General features: G+C 39.5%; 2 protein-coding genes across 2 annotated transcripts in view; one reads left to right on the top strand and one right to left on the bottom strand.

Annotated features, from left to right (window-relative positions):
- The first annotated feature begins 3,732 nt into the window (after window positions 1-3,732).
- On the top strand, window positions 3,733-4,563 carry LOC107043997. The gene has a single exon (XM_015265726.1). It carries the CDS (start codon window positions 3,733-3,735, stop codon window positions 4,561-4,563), a length of 831 nt encoding a protein of 276 aa, XP_015121212.1.
- Window positions 4,564-13,257: 8,694 nt separating this feature from the next.
- LOC107044004 overlaps window positions 13,258-20,229 on the bottom strand; it is a 47,427-nt gene continuing 40,455 nt past the window's right edge. Inside the window, exon 3 of the mRNA XM_015265733.1 lies at window positions 13,258-14,874. Within this exon, the coding sequence (XP_015121219.1) occupies window positions 14,780-14,874 (95 nt within the window). The 3' untranslated portion in view covers window positions 13,258-14,779. The remainder of the gene's footprint in view (window positions 14,875-20,229) is intronic.

The raw sequence follows: 20,229 nt of genomic DNA on the forward strand, positions 1-20,229 counted from the left end.
GACTTGAACGTTCTATTATTCAGTTGATAGAGATATTAAGTGATTCAACTGTAGTTTAATCGGTAAATTAATTCAATAATGAATCAGACTAATAATAACTATTAATAATAACAATTCTATATAATAATCCGATAAAATTTTTCATCTTTGATTCAGCCTCTTTGGTATTTTTTCAATGTATTTTATCGATCTGCAATAATAAAAAACGATTCTGTAGAAATTTTCATAGAATTGAAAAAAAAATCCCAATTTTAGCATTTTCCGGGAACATCGAAAAATCAATTTTTCTGTTTTTTTGTTGATGATCTCTCTTTGCATTTTTTCTATTATATCTGATCAAAATTACATCATAGAAATGAAAAATATTAATATTCCTTTGTTATTTGAAGAAAAAAACAAATTTTGAATTTTCCGAAAATATCAAAAAATCGATTTGTTAATTTTTTTACTGATGATCTCTCTCTGTATTTTAATCATTCTCTTCCATTGCAATAAGATTACATAACCGAAAAGTATTGATGTCCCATGATTGTTTCGAAAAAAAAACAATTTAAAATTTTCAGGAAAGCATTAAAAAATTCGATTTTTTATTTTCTTATTGATCCTTCATTTTCTTGATTCCCTGCTATTAAAATCAGATCATAGGAACTAAAAATATTGGTTTCCCTTGATTATTTTTGAATGGAATAGAGGAATCTTCAAAATTTCCCGGAGATATATAAACGGTTCGCTGTTTATATTGTCAATATGTTGGCAATTTGGAGGAATGAAGATACCAATTAATGGAAAATTTGTGTGTGTAATTTCCGGGGTGGAATATACCTCATCTGGAAGTGTTTTTTGGCCATTAATGACACAAAATACGGGGGCGTAGCATTAATTAAAAAAAAAAGTCTTGTCCGGGGTAAAAAGTAAGAAAAAAAAATGAGGAATAGATTCAGATTCATCTCATGATGAACGATGGAGGAAATAAAGAGAAGAGGATAATTTACTGAACCCTGATTTTTGTATTTGATAAATGAAGGAGATTGGCAAATCGGAACATCGTCATCTTGATAATTTTCCTCAATTATGATTAGGAATTTCTGAAAGAATAAAATTGATTTTTAGAATTGTTGAATTAATTGATTGATGGCTGTTATCGGTCCTGTTCAATTACCTCATTCTGATTCTTCCGGCTCTATCATTATTTTGGAATGAGTATCATATTCTTCAAAAAATATAATTTGGTCTTTTGAATCGACAAGCCATTCAAACTCAGAGTACTATCGTTCTCGAAAAGTGCCGTTATTGAATTTTACTGTGCGTTGATTTCGTGATATTGCATTTCGGATGTGTGTTAACTGCATAAAAACATATATTATCATGTACAGATGATTCGATTATTATATAGAATGGACGCACTCACATAATTTCTCGGAAAGAAATAGGTCAGTGTTGGAAACAAATCTCGGTCATTACATTATATTAATCCGATAAAAAATTTAATCTCCGATTTTTATTCTTTGCTATTTTTTTAATGTATTCTATCAAAATGTGAGGATAGAAATTGAATTGATGGGTATTCTTCCATTATTTGAAAAAATATATCAATTTTAAAACTTTCCGGAGACATTGAAAAATCGAAATTTTTATTTTCTTACTGATCACGTATCTCAGTTTTTTTTTCACTTTCTTCCATTGAAATTAGATCATAGAAAGGGAACATATTGATATTTTTTCGGCATCTAAAAAAAATGAAGGAGGTAGCATAAAAAATGAAAAAGATGGAAATAGTTATATGAAAAATGTAGTACATAAAGAAATTTTTGAACAATATGTAATTGTGAAAAATATATAGATCATCATCCCAAAAAAAGTATCAATACTCTCCTTATTATTTAACATAATTATCTCTTCATTTGAAAATGAAAAAAACTGTTCCCACAATTTGTATACTACAATGGGATTAGAATCCAATAAATTTAATTTAATCTAACCGCAAAGAAAAATTGGAAAGAAAATAAAATAAATTAACATAATATAATATAACCTAGCGACGGGCGCGAAGCGCCCGTTCGCTAGTAATTATAACAATGACGATTAATTTTCGATGACGATTCTTCTTTTTTTCGTGATAATTAGCGAATAACATGTGACTCCAATACCTACAATGCCACCATTTTATTTTTACGATTACACCCTTAAAATTTTACCCTCAAGTTTCCACCCTTACTATTCAACTCTCACAATGTCACCCTTATGATTTTTTCGCCACTTTCCATTATTAAGATTTAACCCTTACAATTTTACTCTTCAGATTTTACCCTTATGTTTCTACCCCTATGATTCCATTCTCATCATCTCAGCCTTCTGACTTAACCCTTATAATTACTCCAACGGTTGGAGCCCAATGATCAAATTGAGATCCGGCATGCCAATGTTCAGCCAAGGCTGGGCCGGATGGGTCAACCAAGGCTCTGTTACCCGCCCTTCCCCCGAGACTCATGTCCTGGTCCCCAGGAATGGCCGAACGTCGGGCCAAGCTTGGGCGCCCAGACTTGGCAAGCCCAGGCTTGTGCCAGACTTGGCCCGTTTTTCCAACACTGGCATTCCCAACGTGGGATACACCGCCTCCGAAGTGTACAAAGTCGGCCACAACTGCATGGGTAGGCAGGGCTTAGATAAGCGCATGTGCGTATGAGTGTATACGCAGCGACCCGTTGCAAAGTTATATTTCGTCTGCTATCGTAAGCGTTAGGAAAAGTGCCACTTTATGCACGAAAAATCTGTAAACGAAAAGGGACGTTTTCAATACGAGTTTCAAAACTCGTTTCAACTTCGCCCTCGTGAAAAACCCGTCATAGGGTAGGCGGGGGCTACACCGCTCAGCGGGCATCTCCGCTCACCTATTTTTCGCATGACTTATTAAGAAAAAAATTTGTTTTGTTTTTTCAAATCGATGTATTTACAACTAACATCTAATTTCGATCAAAGTTTCTAAATTGTTATCGTTGAAAGTTAATAAAAAATTATATCATTGACTTTCAATGTAATCGATAGAAGAATTTGACTCCAGAATTTAAGTTTTTTCACCTTTTCAGATACATAAAAAAATGAAAAGTTATGAAATATCAGCTGATAATACATTTATCCATCGATTGGAACATAGTTGATGATGAAAAAGACCCTGGTAAATTAATTATTAATGATTTTTTGACACCCGACATTTGCGGATAATTCCACTCGGGGAGTGTTCCTAATACCACTCACTCTCTGGGTTGTAACGCTCGCCGCGTGACAGCTGGGATGCATGGGCGAGTTACTGGCCGGCGAACGATCAAGTAAGTTTAGCATTCATTATTGTTCGTAATAAAATAAATATGGGAAAATAATGAAAGAATGAGAATCGAGAATAAAACGATGCAATCAGTGTAATGTTATTAATAAAAACGACGAATTCGTCGAGAAGTTAGGTGGACCCATCAGTTGCTCAAAAGTTATCGATATTTATTTTTTTCTAGAATGCCACGGGACAAAACACCGAAGGGGCCTAATATAAAGGGGAAATGGAGTGAAGAAAATCTAAAAAAAGCTATACATGCTGTTGAAAATGATGGAACGTCGCTTCATACAGCTTCAGAGACGTACGGTATTCCATTCAGTACACTGAGAGACAGGATAAAAAATGGAATCACAAGTGGACCATCCATGGGTTGAACCACAATATTCACCAAAGAACAGGAGTCTTTTATGGCTGCAGAAATTTTAGTTTTAGCTAAATTGTTCTATAAGGTAACACCCGAGCAAGTTTGTACTACTGCCTATGACTTTGCAGAAAGGCACAATACCCCACACAACTTCAACCGTGCAACCAAAAGAGCTGGACGTGCTTGGTTCGAAGGATTTATGAAGAGAAATCCAAATCTATCGGTGCGAAAGCCAGAGAATACCGGCATCAACCGTGTCACCGCGTTTTCAGAGGGAGAAGTGTCCATATTTTTTGATAATTTGGAAACACTTATGAATAAACACTGCTTTCTTCCATCGAGAATATTTAATATAGACGAAACAGGTATTAATGCTGTGCGTGACCCAGTCAAGTTTATTGCAGAAAAAGGACACAAGAGAGTGGGTGTGATAGCGAGTGGACAACGAGGAAAGAACGTGACAGTTGTATGTGCTGCTAGTGGTTCTGGAGAGTACATCCCCCAATGTTCCTTTTCCCTCGTCAACGTACGGCCCCAAGTTTGCAGAATGGTGGACCTACTGGTGCAGTCTACTATTGTTCATCCAATGCAGGCCTATTTGGACCAATGGACCAATGCAGGCCTATTTCGCACCTGGTTAGAGCATTTTGTCTCTCACCAACATTGTTCCAAAGATGATCCAGTGCTCGTCATACTCGACAATCATGACAGCCACGGCTCTCTTGCTGCGTTTGACTACTGCCGAGGCAATGGTATTTTTTTGCTGTCACTGCCACCTCATACATCTCATCGCACTCAGCCACTCGACGTTAGCTTTTTCGGTCCACTCAAGGGTACGTTGAAGAAGCACACTAGTGAGACCTTGAAAAATTGAGTGGGCAAAAGAGTCACATTTTATGAGTTGGCTGCGATTTTCAATAAGGCGTATGTTAATGTGGCCTCCATACAAAATGCCATTTCAGGATTTGAAGCTACAGGTATATGACCAATGAACAGAAATATCTTTTCTCCCGAGGATTTCAAGCCTGCTGAAGTATTGAAAGCACTGTCAGAGAGCCAGGGAGTACCACTGTGTGGTCCAGATGGTCATTTATTGGAGCTAGATATCCCTGTTATGATCGCAGATGGCAACGAATTCCGGGTGTTGGATTTCCCATTTTCGACAGAAGATATACCCCTGAGTGAAGGACAGCAGAGTCAACCATCAACAAGTGGGATTATTCATGGAGAAAGGACTTGAGCAACCTGAAGTGGTGACTGTCAGAACACCTACTAGCACCCCTCCTGATGTTAATCTGAACACTTCTGATGCTGGTAGCGTTGTAGTACAATCAATCTTATTGGGAACTCTTCAAGTTAAGTCAGGTCTGGATCCAAAAGCTATTGGAGATCCTGATAACTCTATCAACCCTAACGTTCATGAAAATGATGCTAAAGAACGACTAGGTTCTCCGAACATAACTAATGGTTCTCCAGGTCCAATTCCAACGTCCACTGGAGATACACCTCGCAGTAGATTTACTCGTTCCAGAATGCCCATAAAGACACACAGACAACTCCCACATGGAGCTCCAAACTCAGGAATGCCACCAATCCCATCAAATTCATTTCTAACGCTGAGACAATCTTCTCTGCCATCGACCGCCTCAAATGGATCCCCAATGTCAGGACGAGCATCTATGACCTCGATCCCATCTCCATCGCTACCCCGATCGTCAATGACACCGAAATCAGCCCCATCAGATGCAGCTACAACTCTGGGACAAATTTTTACTAGACCAACATTATAACTCCCCACCAAACTCGCTTTTCAACACCCACTTTAGTGACTCCCAAAATACACAACTTATTCTCCTCTCAATCTCCTTTATCCCACCTTCTTAAATCATTATCTCCTTCTCCAGAGTGTCATAATTCAGCACCTCCTCAGGTCATCATCCTCAACTTGGCATCTCCAACCTCAGTGGTAGAGAAAGAGATAAAAACAACTGTCGTTGGGAGTTCCAAAGTTAAAAAAGGACCCAAAACGCAACACTCAACAATTTTGACGAGTTCGCCACTCAAGGAAGTCTTTGAGATTAAGAAACGTAAACGAGAGGAGAGAGAAGAAAAATCTGAGAGAAATAAAAAGAAGGTTGTACGAGTCAAGAAGGAGAAAGAAGATTCTACAGAGACTGAGAAGAAGAAAAGAGTTAGAAAGGTGTTAATGGTTGACAAATCAAATGGTAAGAACGACGTTATCATTTACCTCTGAATTACATGGAATTCATATTCTAATTCTGAATGTTTCTCCATAGAGGCAGCCCAAGAAGAGCCAAGCAATGGAGATTCGGTCTGTGAGGTTTGCCAAGAATTTGGAAAGGATGAGATCTGGTACCGATGTCGAGAGTGTGGCAAGTGGTCCCATGCAGCATGTATTGATACAACGACTGCCGAATCATTCGTCTGTGATTTATGTCATAAATTACCTGAAATTTAGTGGTTTCCGTATTTTCATATACTTATTATTATGTTCTAAAGTAAGTACAAACCAAAGGAAAATATCTGAGATTTGGATTAAGAAAAATATTCTTATCAGAGGTATATGTGTGTTATTTGCTAAAAAAAAAATATTTACAATGTATTTTCATATTATAATTGAAAAAATGAGTATAAGTGAGTTCCTCATTCGTGTTCAATATGAATAAATTTATAAAAAAGTGTCCAATCTGCATTTTTTAGTTGACTACCTCGTGTGAGAAGTAACTGAGTAGTTTGACAGCGAGTGAGTGGTATTACAAACACCCCGAGCGGTAATACCCACATCGTGAGGCAGTACCGCTCAATCGTTGGTGTCAGTTAAAGTTCATAATTTGATATGTTGAGTGTTAATGAAAATTTTTTACTTTTGGAATTGTGAAGAAAAGGCTTCAAAAAACGTATTCCAAAAGTTAATTGACCCGTATATGTTCTGGAGATTGAAAAAATGAACTCTTTTCCTTAGGTGAGCGGTGCACCCCCCGCCTACCCTAATTGTATTGAAACATACTATTTTGAGCCTCGGTTCAGGGTTTGATGAACTGTGTTTCCATCGTCAATTCCTATCTGAGTTTATGAAGCACTTATCGGCTTCTGATTTTCCGTCAATTGTTGCCCGAGGTGTTCTTTATAAGAAATCAATATGATTTAATTGTGATAATTTCCTCAATTCTGATTTTGGCCAATCAGAGTATGGTATTCGAGGTCACGTGACACGTTTCACACTGATAATTTCCTTGTAGCCTGTTAATTATTTTCTACGAAATTGATAGACATTCCTCACATTGTGGTGAAATGTGCCCCGTAACCCCGAACACCGCACCATGATCGACCAAAATCAGAATTGAAGGAATTGTCCTCCGAATACCCCTCCACCTTCAAAATTCATCGGATATTTCCCGAATGTTTTGTTGCATAGCAACGAGAGGGATCAGTTTTGCAGATTAAAATCCCGAGCAGTCAGTGCGAATATCCGATGAATTTTGAAGGTGGAGGGGTATTATAGCTGAAAATTCACCTGAAAATAGAATAAAAATATTCGAAAGACCAGAAATAAATTAGAGGCGATCTCTGCAACCGCTCTCGAAAAAATGACAACAACAAGGAAATTTTTCCAGCATCAAGGTTCAATACAAAACGAGATTTGGATTGATGCCTGCACGTCCATCCCTTGTTATTCTAGCTGCGCGTTATCTTTCCACGGGTAATGACTTCCAGCATTAATTACCACTGGCAAAAGGCGGTTGGACGAGAGAAAATGGGGTGCATTCGGTATTACGGAAAAACCGCTGCAAGCGCGTGCAATATTTTATCCCCATAAAAATAACTCGACGGTTTTATTATTCAAGTGGGAGTTTTAATGTGCGAATGTAGCTTTTTCTGTAAATTAGGTCGTTCACGTTTTTCATAGCGCACTTTTTCTCTATTTTCTCCATTTTTGCCGGCTGCAAGCCGGGGATTTCTGTGCTCTGTACTACTCCATTGAATGAGGAAACGTCTTTTATTTCTAGCCTACAGTACAAATAATTCTCCACCCAGGCAGGAATCGGCGAGTTTCAACAACCGTCCCAAGCTTGGCTCAATCTCGACTTGCCAAGGCAAATAAGCTTGGACCATAATGTTGCCGATGGTTAAGCCAGTCTTCAGCCAATGGCGCATCTTGAGGGTTGGCTACCAGGGTCGGGCCAAGGATGAACGAAGACTGTCCACCGACGCATGGCCAACGAGAGGCTACCATCCTTTGTCCAGCGTTGGTGGGCAATGAGTAGCCAGAATCGACAGATCCCGAGGACGAAAAGTCAAACAGGCCAAGACTGGGCCAGTACTGGCAGCCGAGTCTTGGGTGCCGATCCTCAATCGGCCTTGGCCCAGCCTTGGCTAGCTACTGGTTTAATAACATTGGGCTGGTAATGGTTGCCAAGCGTCAGCCGATGATCGGCACCCGCAACCCACCCAATACTCATTTTTAATAGTTGAAAAAATTAATTAATACATTATTTTTTTATGATTTAGTTTACATTCTTCGGCTAAGCCTTCCTAAAGAAACCGATAACCACTAATAATGAGAAGTGCTAATAATGAAATTGTTAACTTGTCTTTCCTGTTTGACCCTTATCAAATCTCGGCGTCTGAAGTTTCCCCAATTACTGGCCGAGACTTGGGTTTCGACGGATAGCCATTTGACGTTCTGCCGAGACTTGGCCGTGAAGGAGTCGCCGAAACTTGGCAGGTCGGTTCACAGCCCATGTTTGGCCGTGAGTGGGTCGCCAATGCTTGGCATGCCAATTCTAGGCCGAGACTTGACCGATTCAACAGCATCGGCAATTCGGCCCCGGGACGTTCATTGGCGGCCGTTTCTGGTTCAAGCTCGACTAGCTCGTTTACGGCCTACCATCGGGTAGGACAGTTTCCATCCAACATTGGTCCGAGTGTTGTAGCGAAGGCTCATGTCCCACCAATGGCTGAAGACTGGCTAAATTATGGGTCCACGCTTGTCCATCAATGTCGGATGAGTCAAGGATGAGCCAATCTTGAACCAGCTGTTGAGAAAAAGGGGAAGGCGGTGAATTTGTAAAAACTCTCAGGGCCGAAGCAAGGAAGAAAGGAGAGAATAATAATAGTAATTTGCGATCATAATTACAAAGATCGAATCTTTAAGTGTAGTGGAAAATTGAAAAGCTGGGTTCATTAAAAATACTCAGGTGTGGGGAGGGGGAGAGGGTATTTTTTTCGCACCCCTCGAATAGCCAGATGATTAATAAACAATGAAATCGAAATTAATTGGGATTATATTTGAAAACTCATTCAGCGAAGAATGAAATCGAGATAAAGTTCATATATGGACGATTTGGGTTTACAGTGATAAGAAGTGCGCGGTAGACTAGTGGTTATAAGGCGTAGGACTAGTGATTTTAGGGTCGTGGGTTTCGAGATCGGCTCGGGGTAATTATTTTAAGTTAACAAGTTGAGTATTTTCTCTGAAAGATGCGTTAGGGGTGAGTGATTAGAGGATAATCAATCATAAAAATGATTGAATGAAAATTATTTTTGTTTTTTTTCATCATTTGAATCATTAAATATTAGTCACGACTAGCAACTGGCGACCAAGTCAGGCCTTGTCTTGGTGGCCAAGAATGGCCCAGGCATTATCATTTCGGGGCTCAACCAGCCTTGGATGGCTGTCTTGGTCCATGACTAATCAATGTTGGGCCGCCCTTGGACCAAGCTTAGGCTATTTGTTAATTCCTACCTATGGGGACCAACTAATACATCGAATATTTATACATCATCATCATCGTTTAATACTTTCGATATGAATAATAAAATTGCAGTGACGTAACGAGAACTTTATTCCACTGGTAAAGTCCAAATATAATTGAACTCGCATAAAATCTGAATTCAATGTGCCTGAATGTGCAATCAGTTGCGGTCGAACGATTATATTTTACCAGTAGCAATTAGAGCTATGAGATGAATTGACAGGTTCTGTCGATGTTCGATTATTCATACGCGCCTTTGTCACCCGCCATTATGTTTTTATTCATTCTCTTCATATAACTAATTATCCATGAATGTTTATCCTTTCATATATTGGTAAATTTAATCCTCCTAGGAGTGCAAAATTATTGAAAATAGATTTAAAAAATAAGTCACGAGCCAATAAACTGATCAAGAATTTTCGAAGAGTCTTTATGGGGAATTCTCTGAGTGTTCCCCCTCTGGAGAAATTCTATTTCTATCCAGACATTCTTATCTATATGGTCCCCTGACTACCGGATACTGGCAAAAGAATTCGAAAAACGGTGATAGGGTAAACGTTGAGGGTATCATCTCCACAACCCACATGTACTTCTTTATCATTCAATTTAAAATACCCCACGTTGACATGGGCCTGTGTCACGCGAATCAATTTCCTCCTTGCTCGTGTCCAGGAAATCGAATATATTGGAATCAGCGTGAGGAAGAGGGGGAGAATGATTCACCCCTTTTTCCGCAACCACCTCACAGCAAATCCTCCCCTCCTACTTCACGTAAGCACCTGTCATATTTTTCTCGTTTAGACTGCCAGCGAGATAACACAGTTCAATGGTCATGCAACATAATCCAACAATATCGTTCTCATGTACTGCATACACATAGACACAAAGAGCTAAAGCAAAATATCGAGTTAGCATTGCTACAGAATGCGAAAAAGGGAAAAATAAATAAATATGTAATCGAGTGCAATGGAAAAAATTTGTTCGGTAAAATTCAAAACTCATGGACGTGCAAACTGATCAGTTGCACCTGACACCACCGAAATACAACATAATAGTTGTGAACAGGTGTGATTCTTCACGCTCATTTAATCATGATACATGATACATATAGCGATATGCATTTCAGATTCCGGGCATCATTCCTGTGCTGGGATGAGCCCTGAGGCGTCAACCCAGGGGCAACCGAAACACGTACATCATGTACATATATTCATTTCTTGTACTCATCCGCATTCACGAGATAATGAATAACATTCTATACATGCGTCGCATTTTGGAGGTTGTAGTACCAGGAGAGGGATAGCCCGCGTATATACAATCTTGATTCCGCACAGTTTGCCGGTTGGTTAGTCGATTTCTGCGCCAGCGCACGAACCCTCTATCCTTGTTCTGTTCCAGTTCCTGGTGTTCCCTCCTGTGTTCTGTTTTTCATGATAGGGGGTAAAACGAGGAAGAGCCAAGTGCTGTTTGGCATTATTGCGAGCCCGCGCGTCGAGATAGCCCCAGTCATCGATGTTTTTTCGATACTTATGGAAGCCCTCTCCCTCCACCACACAATCTCCCCCACTACCCGTTACTCATTGTCGGCAATGGCTTTGGATATATCGGTACGTTTGCATTCGCTTCTGCACGTTTCTTTTATTTTTCCGTTCACATTCGCTCCCCACCACTTTTTTTCCTGTCTCATTTTTTTTTTCTTTTTCACTGGTGTTTTTTTTCCCCCTCTTTTTAGTCAATATTCCCTCTTACCCGCACCAACGCGCATATACAGCGTTATTGCCTTGTTTTTCCGCTTAACGTTTTAAAACTGGCCAATTTCGAATATTCGACGATTCAACCGGAAATTCGATTTTGGCCCACTTTCTATTGGAAATTTATCACTTCAAGTATATAACGTTGTGGGGATGGGGTTGGAAGAGTATTATCGGGGTACCCCATGTGGAAAGTCCGACTCTCATACCACCATGAAAACCTTAATTGACTTACTATTTGGATTTGAGATTTTTTTTATGCGGACTGTCTTGTGAAAATGGAAAAACACGTTTATCGTGTTTTCCTATCCGTATACTTGGGTTGCATTGAATTTACATTTGGGTCAGGTATTGAAGCGTCTGTATTTGCTTCTGGGGCAAGTTGGTACACGCTCGAGTCTCGCGTTGCCAAAGATTTACCGTCAATCGATATACCTATCCCAAACATCTCTGGCTGGTTCTCGTGCGTGACTGCATTTGATAATACGATTGGGATATGGCGTATGGGTGGAAAAACGGTTGTTTTAATTCATTGGATATAGGGGAGTCAGGGAGTTATTAAAACTAAACGACTTGGGGTATTTAAATTAGAGGATAAATTGGATTTTCGGTCAGGTGGAATAAGATGATAATTTCGCTCGTTCAGCTGTTGATCATTGGTGTTAATCTTCCGTGAATGGTCGGAAAACATACTGGAAAATTTCCATTGCTCGTTAAAGCAAAAATTATGGCGATAGCAACGATATTTTTCGATGAAACCGTGAATTCTGTTGCCAAGGGCTGAGAGAAGATGGGGGAGTGGGGTAAACTGCCCTCAGTTGACGATAACTCTAGATCAGTGGAGTGAAATTCAACAAAGTTTTTGCTATTTTCATGCTATCCTTCATACTTTGAAATATTACGAAGTTCACATCACTCACAGCGTTTGTCAGGCGATTTTTTTCGATATCAATTCCACCTAAATCATTCAGAGAAATATCTCTAAAGTGTCAGAAAAATATTTTCCCTTCAAAGATATCTACGATAGAATAAACTGCTCAATCCGATGTAGATTCATGTCCTGCCCTTCGCCAGTTCACTCCTGATTTAATGTCTGTACTAAGGATCATATTCTGTAGTGAGGTTTACCATCTAGATCGTTCATTTCAATATAAACTTTTTGAAGAGCTCTTTATTGTTTATCTCACATAATGTTGCTTTTCATGAGAACTTTTTTATGGCTTAAAAATGTTATTCAAACGAAGTATTATGAATGTTTCCTAAATGACCGATTTTGTTCTTGAAATTTTACACCATAGTCTCAGCCCTTTCGCTTCTGTCTCCCGTACTCAGGTCTTTGTTTATGCTTTCAAGTAAAACGGCACTTCGACTTTAAGACCCAGACGTTCCATAGAGGCCATTGTAATTCAATAGCAATGGAAGGAATGGGAAGGCTCTCTAGGACGCAACGCCAACCCAGTGTTATAGTCAACTGTATACGAAACACTGGTATGGGAGAAGATGAGAGGAAAGAGGGGATCGATATTCGTGACCCCGATGCGTTTTCAACGTGGTTTTCACATGGATATTTAGGGGTCTAGCTCGCGCCTTTGCCAAAATTCCCGAAAATGGGGGAAAGGGTAAAGTGCCACACCTCACCCTTCCACATTCTCTGCCGGGAATCCATTAATAATTCCAGGGGATGTTGATTGGGTACATAAAAATGTGCAATGTCTCGGCCGAGTATTTCATACATTTTCCGCTAATGATTCCTAATTAATTTCACCAATATATTTGGTTGTATTGCTATTAAATTGGTGATTTAATTAATGACGTGATTGGGAATGCTTGGTGAAAAAAACCCCAATTATCTGAAAAATCATGAATTCCCGTGATTGAGGAGGAGCGATGTTATCAGTTTGAGTTTCTGCTTTAATTGAAATTGTTATATCCTATCAGTGAAAAAACATTCTAGAGTTTGCTTTAATTATTTTCAAAAGTTGTTCACTTGTTTCAGTAAAATAAAAACGTATCCTGTTTTTTTTATGTGGATAAATTTATTTACAAGAGTAAAATATTATATACAAGGTTGAAAATATGGACATGAAAAACAAGACTAAAATAGTAAACACAGCCGGGCCATATTTGCCGTACCAAAAAATAAAAACGGGGTGATTTCATGTTCGTTTTCATGGAAATGTTATTTTTCAATCTTTTTTTGTCAATTTTTTTTTGTTCTCGTGAATCATTTCACTGTGATTCCCATTTGTTACTTCCTACCATTTTCATATAATCAATATTTAATTTCTTACTCATAGGTAATGTCTTAGGTATGTAAATGGTTTTTAGTGGATTTTTCTTTTTTCGACAACTCAACTCACATAGAAATTAATTTTCAGGATAGAAACATCTGTTTCATTATCATTATTTATCTGCTTTTATTTCCTTTTAAAATTTCTCGTTATTTTCTCCTATAACGTGACACTTATTTGACATTTAACACTGTGCGATTCTATGGTCATGTAGGAGAAGGTATAAGAGATAAAAGGAGACAGGTAAAAACTTGTGATTATTCTCAGCTTTGAGAGAAAAGCACAACTCCACATCGTATATATTATCCATTTTTTCTTTTTTAATTCTCAACCTCCCAAGCATAATAATGAGACTCTCGTTTCTCTGGAAGTTATCGAGGATTCCAAAGGTGCTGAAGGGGAGTTGGACAATAGACTTTGGATGGTAAGGGATGGGCGGAGAGGGGAAGGGGATCGGAAGAACACGAAGGGTGGTATGAAGAGAATTTTGCAGTGGGTTAAAAAATGTCGGTTTGGAGAAAAGGAAAATTCGCAGTTGAGGATTGGGTGGAGCCGTCGAATGATCATTGGAAGAGGTCGCGCGTCGGTACCTACAGACAATATTGTTATTCCCTCTCTGTCTTCTTTATTTATTTTACTTCTTCAGTTTCGTTCATTCATTTAACGTCTTGGCTTGTGTTCTGTCACGTTTGATAGTTTTCACCTGCTGCCTCCTTTCATCTTCCAGCTGGATAAAAGGTGGAAGAGACGTCGGGAGCGGATCTCAATTGTGAAAAGGAGCACTCCCTAATGCAATTTTAATTGTTCAAAAACGACGCTCGAGGAAAATACCGGGTTTTGAAACACATCTGAGGTGCGTTTTTCTCGTCTTGCCTCTAGTTTTTTTGTTTTTCGTCAACTCTTGATACATTCGTTAAAACATTCTATTTCATCGTTTCGAAAAGAGACACTCAGAAAAATATGGTCGCGACGTTTGAGCAATGGAGAATTGTCATCAATGCTGTCTCAATGTCTCATCAATGTCTCAATTTATACAAATCAATCATTTTTTTGATTTTCCTCGTTGCATCTACATACTGGAGAACATAAACATACACTGGTGTAACAATCACTCTGACAATTTCCCCCCTTTTCACTCGCTTCCTCTCATAATTCATTCTTTATTCCCTAATATGTTTTATCTGTCGCACACCCGCGCATTATAGTGCATTCTCACATTCACAATAATTCTTCTCTCTTTCTGGTACACACTGTAATCACGGCGCATCATATTATCTGAATTGGCACAGAATTAGGGTAAGTAGAAGATAGGGTGCTGGTTTACTGACAGCTGTATTCCCATGCTGCATTGCCGCAGGATGTTCACCTGTAACACACAAAACACCTCAATGTTAATTACATCATGTCTTTCATCATTTAGTTTCGATGCACGATAACAACAGCGCCCATTGACGATGCTTGAGGGTTAGAATAGCTATGCTAATGCTGTTGAGAGGATTCAAACCTTCGAAGAATTTTTGATTGGAAGTCATCTTACTTCGTGGATCCTCTAACAGCCAAACACATTCATAAATGATACACTGAGAAGACAAGAGTTTTCTGACAAGTACGTTTTTACTTGTACCAAGAAATTCATGGGCCGAAAATTATTAAGCGCACAATATCTCACACTAAGAAAAAAAATCTTACGTCAAGAAATTTTACAGTTGTTCGAAAGATGAGGGCAATTGGTTCATGTTAAGAAAACGAGCTCTCATATCAATTCAAGTCATTTTTGCATTAAAATAATCTAGAATTGAGACTAAAAAGCTATTTTTTTAATCGTTATTTTACATCGCTTCGACCCGGTTAGGGTATACTCCGAGGATGATCAAGACTTTCAATGGTTAGATCGCACCATTCTACCCGGCCGGGATTTTAACTCGGAACATTTCGCATGTGAGGCAACGAACTTATCCACTGCGCCAAGCCACCGGGTACTAAAAAACTATTAAATGAATTTATTCAATTTTACTTGATTTGAGAAATCGCTTTCTTGTCATCAAGAAATTGTCCTTGTCTTCAGCCAAGTACAAAATTTCTTGACGAAAGTTTTTTTTTCTTAGTGAAAGATATTTTGCTCTTGAAAATTCTCAAGCCACGAGTTTATTGATAGAATTAAAGACGTACTTATAAAAAAGCGCTGTTTCTCTCAGTGTATAATGAAGATGAATATTTTCTAATTTATGCGCTGAGTGGGAGATTGAGATAAAATTTCTGAAAAATTTGAGTATATTCGGATGTTTCCAAGTAGAACTTTGACTGCAATTTCACAACTTACTGGAATGCTCAATTAAACAAGCACATTAAATACCAACGGCATGAAAAAAAAACCCAGAGCTCGGAGTAAATAGACGAGACCAAGTCATCATGACCAGACTCGCAATAAATCATACAAAAATGACCCACAATTTCATCATGACAAAAATTTACAGGTCAGTATGCCAGAGCTGCATAATCAGCACGACCGTAAGAAATTTTCTGCTGGAATGTGTGAAGTACATCAACGACAGCAAAATACTCAAGTTACCAAAAGTAATGACAATTTACTTAATGATAAAAACAATGTAGACAAAAATTCTGAAAATTTTAGAAAATGAACCTCCACCATGTAACGAGCCAATACCTCATGCAACGGACCAATATCTCATTAGTCCATACGCTGTGACAGGTTCCGTATGCAATTTTAGGTCCATTGAATTTTATCATTTGACTTTATGTTTTGGAGATCCTTGAGCATGAATATGTTAATCGTTTTTGCGAGATGTTGTTAGCTTTGTTTATTGATAGCTATTTAATTGTTTATAATGCGAGTTTGCAGAAATGGTTGGAGTTAGGTAAAAATGCTTCAAAAAAAATGTTCCTTGTCTAAAAATACATTTATTTTATTGCTTTCATTTCTTTTTCACAGTTATCGAGCTATCATCTCCGACATTTTTGCTAATTATTACCAATTGAACAGCACATTTCAGAGTCATTAACCGAAAGTAGTGTCTGAAATGCAGTCGTAATCATAAACTCGCCCACAGACTCGTCCGCATGTATAGAGGCGAGCTCCCACAGTGTCTACGGGGCGCGGTTTCATAATACCTATGGGGCGTGCTCGCCCAGACGTTCTTATGGTTCGTCGCCCCGACACGTAATATCGCCCAGAAACATCCGGGGCGAAAGTAAATCAACTTGGAATTTCTACTGGGGTATGCATTAGAATCACTCGAATTATTTGTGTCACACGACGATAAAAGTATTATCTGACGACTTGACTTTATAATGTTCGAATGTGACTTTGTAATCACATTCGTCAGATAAGGCTTTTATCGCCTGATGACCTAATCTACTATTTCGTCACTGAGGCCCGATAACTGTACTTATGGTGGCTGCGTGTGCGTGTGTGTGTGTATGTATGTGTGTTTGGGAGGGGGGACAGCGTTTAGCAGGACGATACCGTAAATCGAGACTAGATATGGTAAGTGAGGCTTACCGGTCCATGGTTTCCAAAATCATAGAGTTGGATGCATAATCCCCATAACTTTTGTACAAGTGAAACATGAAGTGAGTCGTTATGACTGTGGCTTCGGCGGATCTGGCCAATATGGCCGTCGCTTGGGTGTGCAATTGAGCATCCTCCTGTCAATGATACGCTCGAGAATTTTCCCAGTTGTGTCAAACATGCAGGGCGGGCGATAGGATGATGGTTCGTCCGGTGGTTTCTTCCCTTTGGGGGGAGCACTAGCCTCTGCTGCTTCCACTTCGCGGGGAAGGTGCCTTCCTTCAAGCATGTATTATATAAATCTAGGAACAATCCTGGTGCTGCATTGATCGCTGATTTCAGCGCTATGTTGGGGATTCCATGAAGACCAGGGGCCTTGGTGTTCCCCACTCTGCCGCATGCTTCCTTCAATTGTTCCTCCGTAACTGGTGGGATTAATGTAGCCTCACAATGTTCTGTGGGATGGCGAAATTCCGATTGCTGAGGGAATAATACCGTCACAATCTTCGCTAGGAGTTCAGGGCATGAAGGCGATGACATGGGCTGGCTTTTCAGCCGCGTCATGACCACCTTGTATGACCTACCACATGGATCATCCTCGACTTCGTCAAGAAGTCCGCTCCAACATTGCCTCTTGCTGCCCTTAATCGCTTTATTGAGCTCTCGGCATACATTCTTATACTTCAACTCCAATTCCTGAAAATTCGGTTTCTTCCGACTACGTTGAGATGTCCTCCTCGCTTTTGTGCACTCGGTGCGGAGAGCGGCGATCTCATCATTTCACCAGTACATCGGTGGCCGACGATTTCCACTACGTTTTCTAGGCATGGAGGCATCATAGGCCTCGGTGACTCTCTTCATGAGTTGCTCGGCTTTTTCTGGGGCACTATTGCCACTGATCGGATGATCATCTAAGAATGAGCTGGGATCGAAGGTGCTCACCTTCCAGCCGATTTGATTCGTGTTCTTAGCAGCTGGTTTCTCCCGCTGACCAGCAGATATGTCCCAGAAACTTGCACGATGGTCACTAGCGGTGTAGACGTCCATCACTTTCCAGGAGCAATTCCCTTTTGCGAGATTGCTGCTTACGAAAGTGAGGTCCACAATGGAACTCGCCTCTCCTCTCAAGAACGTAGGCTCATCACCACTGTTCAGCAATACAACATCCAGAGACGACATGGCTTCCAGTAGTGCTTGTCCCCTTGGCTTCGTCTCGGTTATACCCCAGTCGACTGCCCAGACGTTGAAGTCCCCTCCGATTGCCACAGGGAAGTGCTGCTTCGGGTCTTTAGTCAGTCTGTCGAGGAAGTCCGTAAATTCGTCCATAGTGAGGCTTGGTGGAGCGTAGCAGCTGTAGAAATGAATTCCATTAACCTTAGCCCTCACAAAGCCATTTTCTGTATCATTACTGGTGGTTTGAAATGGCCGCTCACCACAAGCCCAGATTAGTGACCCAGCATCAGATTAGTGACTAGAATCAGTGACCCAGGGTCGAGCGTCTAGGTGACGATAGGTCTCCGAGATGATAACGAGATCAAGCTTCAACTCCCGCGCCGTCTGCATAAGCAGATTATGTACGGCCTTACAATGGTTGAGGATGAGTTGGAGTACTTTCATCGTCGCTCATTGAGGACCTTCTGGAGTGCCTCTTTATATACTGGGCATCTACTGCTGCCAACAATGTGGGCACAATTCTCCGTGTTGCCCTTCTCGGCGCATAAGGCGCATTGGGACTGCTCCGTGCAGTCTGAAGCCTTGTGGCCGGATGCTGAGCATTTGACGCAGAGCTTGGAGCGGTCAACTGTACTCGTGCACTTCGTGGAGATATATCCGTAGTGCCAGGAGTTGAAGCACTTAAGCGGTCTCTCCACTTTTTTCACTCGGCAATTAACCCAGCCTATCCGAATTTTGTCCTGGTCGCCCAGGATCTTCTTCGCCCTGTCGATCTACCCTGTTGGTAATAGAAGAGGTGGAATGTCCTCTCGTTGATTCTTTTTTGGGAGTTTTGTTCGGAAAAAAAATATGCGTTTCATTTTTATGTAAAAATCGTTCATCTTTCCGGGGAGAAGGGAGTCTCATCATCCTATTTCTTCGCATATTCGTGATGACACTTGTAAAGTTTCAACTTCCCGACCTATAGGGTAATTATAGTCATGATCCCGAAAATTGAATGTGGAATATCCATGATTTTTCCACATTTTTTGACGTTTAGAATCATATTGAACAAATTTTGAAGACATGCTCGTGTGTGTGTGTGTGTGTGTATATGTTTATATATGTATGTATGTCAATAAAATTTTGTCCGACGATTACTCTTCAATGGATGATACGATTAAAATTTTGTTTTCAATCGATGCATCTTTGTGTAACTTAGAACTGATCAGTTTGTGAAAACAATCGTCTCAGCGGTTAAAAAATGTGAAAAAACATCAAAAATGAGGTTTTTTGATTAATTCGGTCATTTTTTCAGTAGAAATGATGCGATTTGGACTATTTTCCATTCAAACAATGAATTTTCATATGCAGTACACCAGAAGGGATTTTGAGCAAAATTGACACAGGCGTTTTCCAGTTTTTCTAAAAATCAAACTTCTGGAACTCTGATTTTTTTTTCATTATCATAGCTCTGATTCTATACGTGACCATAACAATAACCTTCATGAAACCCTACGTTGGGCAGAATAGGGCGACATGGACCCGGGGGTGAAATGGACCGCGGATTGAAATTTGAAATTCGAAATTTGCTTAATGTGTCCCTTTAAGGTACGCATGTATAACTTTCCGATGCGAGTTGAAATTGGAAATTCGAAAATTCGGAAATGCGAAATTTGAAATTTGCAATTTGAAATGCGGGAAATTGGACTTTGAATGAACTGAAATGTTTCGTAAGAAATTTCAACTTCCCGAATTTCCAATTTCAAATTTTTTTTTCTAACTTAGGTGAATATAATTTTTTCAACGAATTTCATTTCTTTTTTTTTCTTTTAAAATGTTGGAAAATATCATGATCAAAACTCCAATAATAAAAAAAAAGTCTTTTGATATTCTCCTATGTATGGAAAAATTTCATAGGAAAATCTAGTGAATTTGCTATAAAAGTATAGTGGATTTCTATTGAGCTTTCCATTAGTTTTTGGCTAATTCTCTCGAAAAATTCAGCAGCTTCACTATTTTTCAATATTTTTTTCGTGA

The sequence above is a fragment of the Diachasma alloeum genome, unplaced genomic scaffold (assembly GCF_001412515.2).
Source record: "Diachasma alloeum isolate Michigan unplaced genomic scaffold, Dall2.0 Dall_scaffold_00656, whole genome shotgun sequence".
Taxonomy (NCBI): Eukaryota; Metazoa; Arthropoda; class Insecta; order Hymenoptera; family Braconidae; genus Diachasma; species Diachasma alloeum.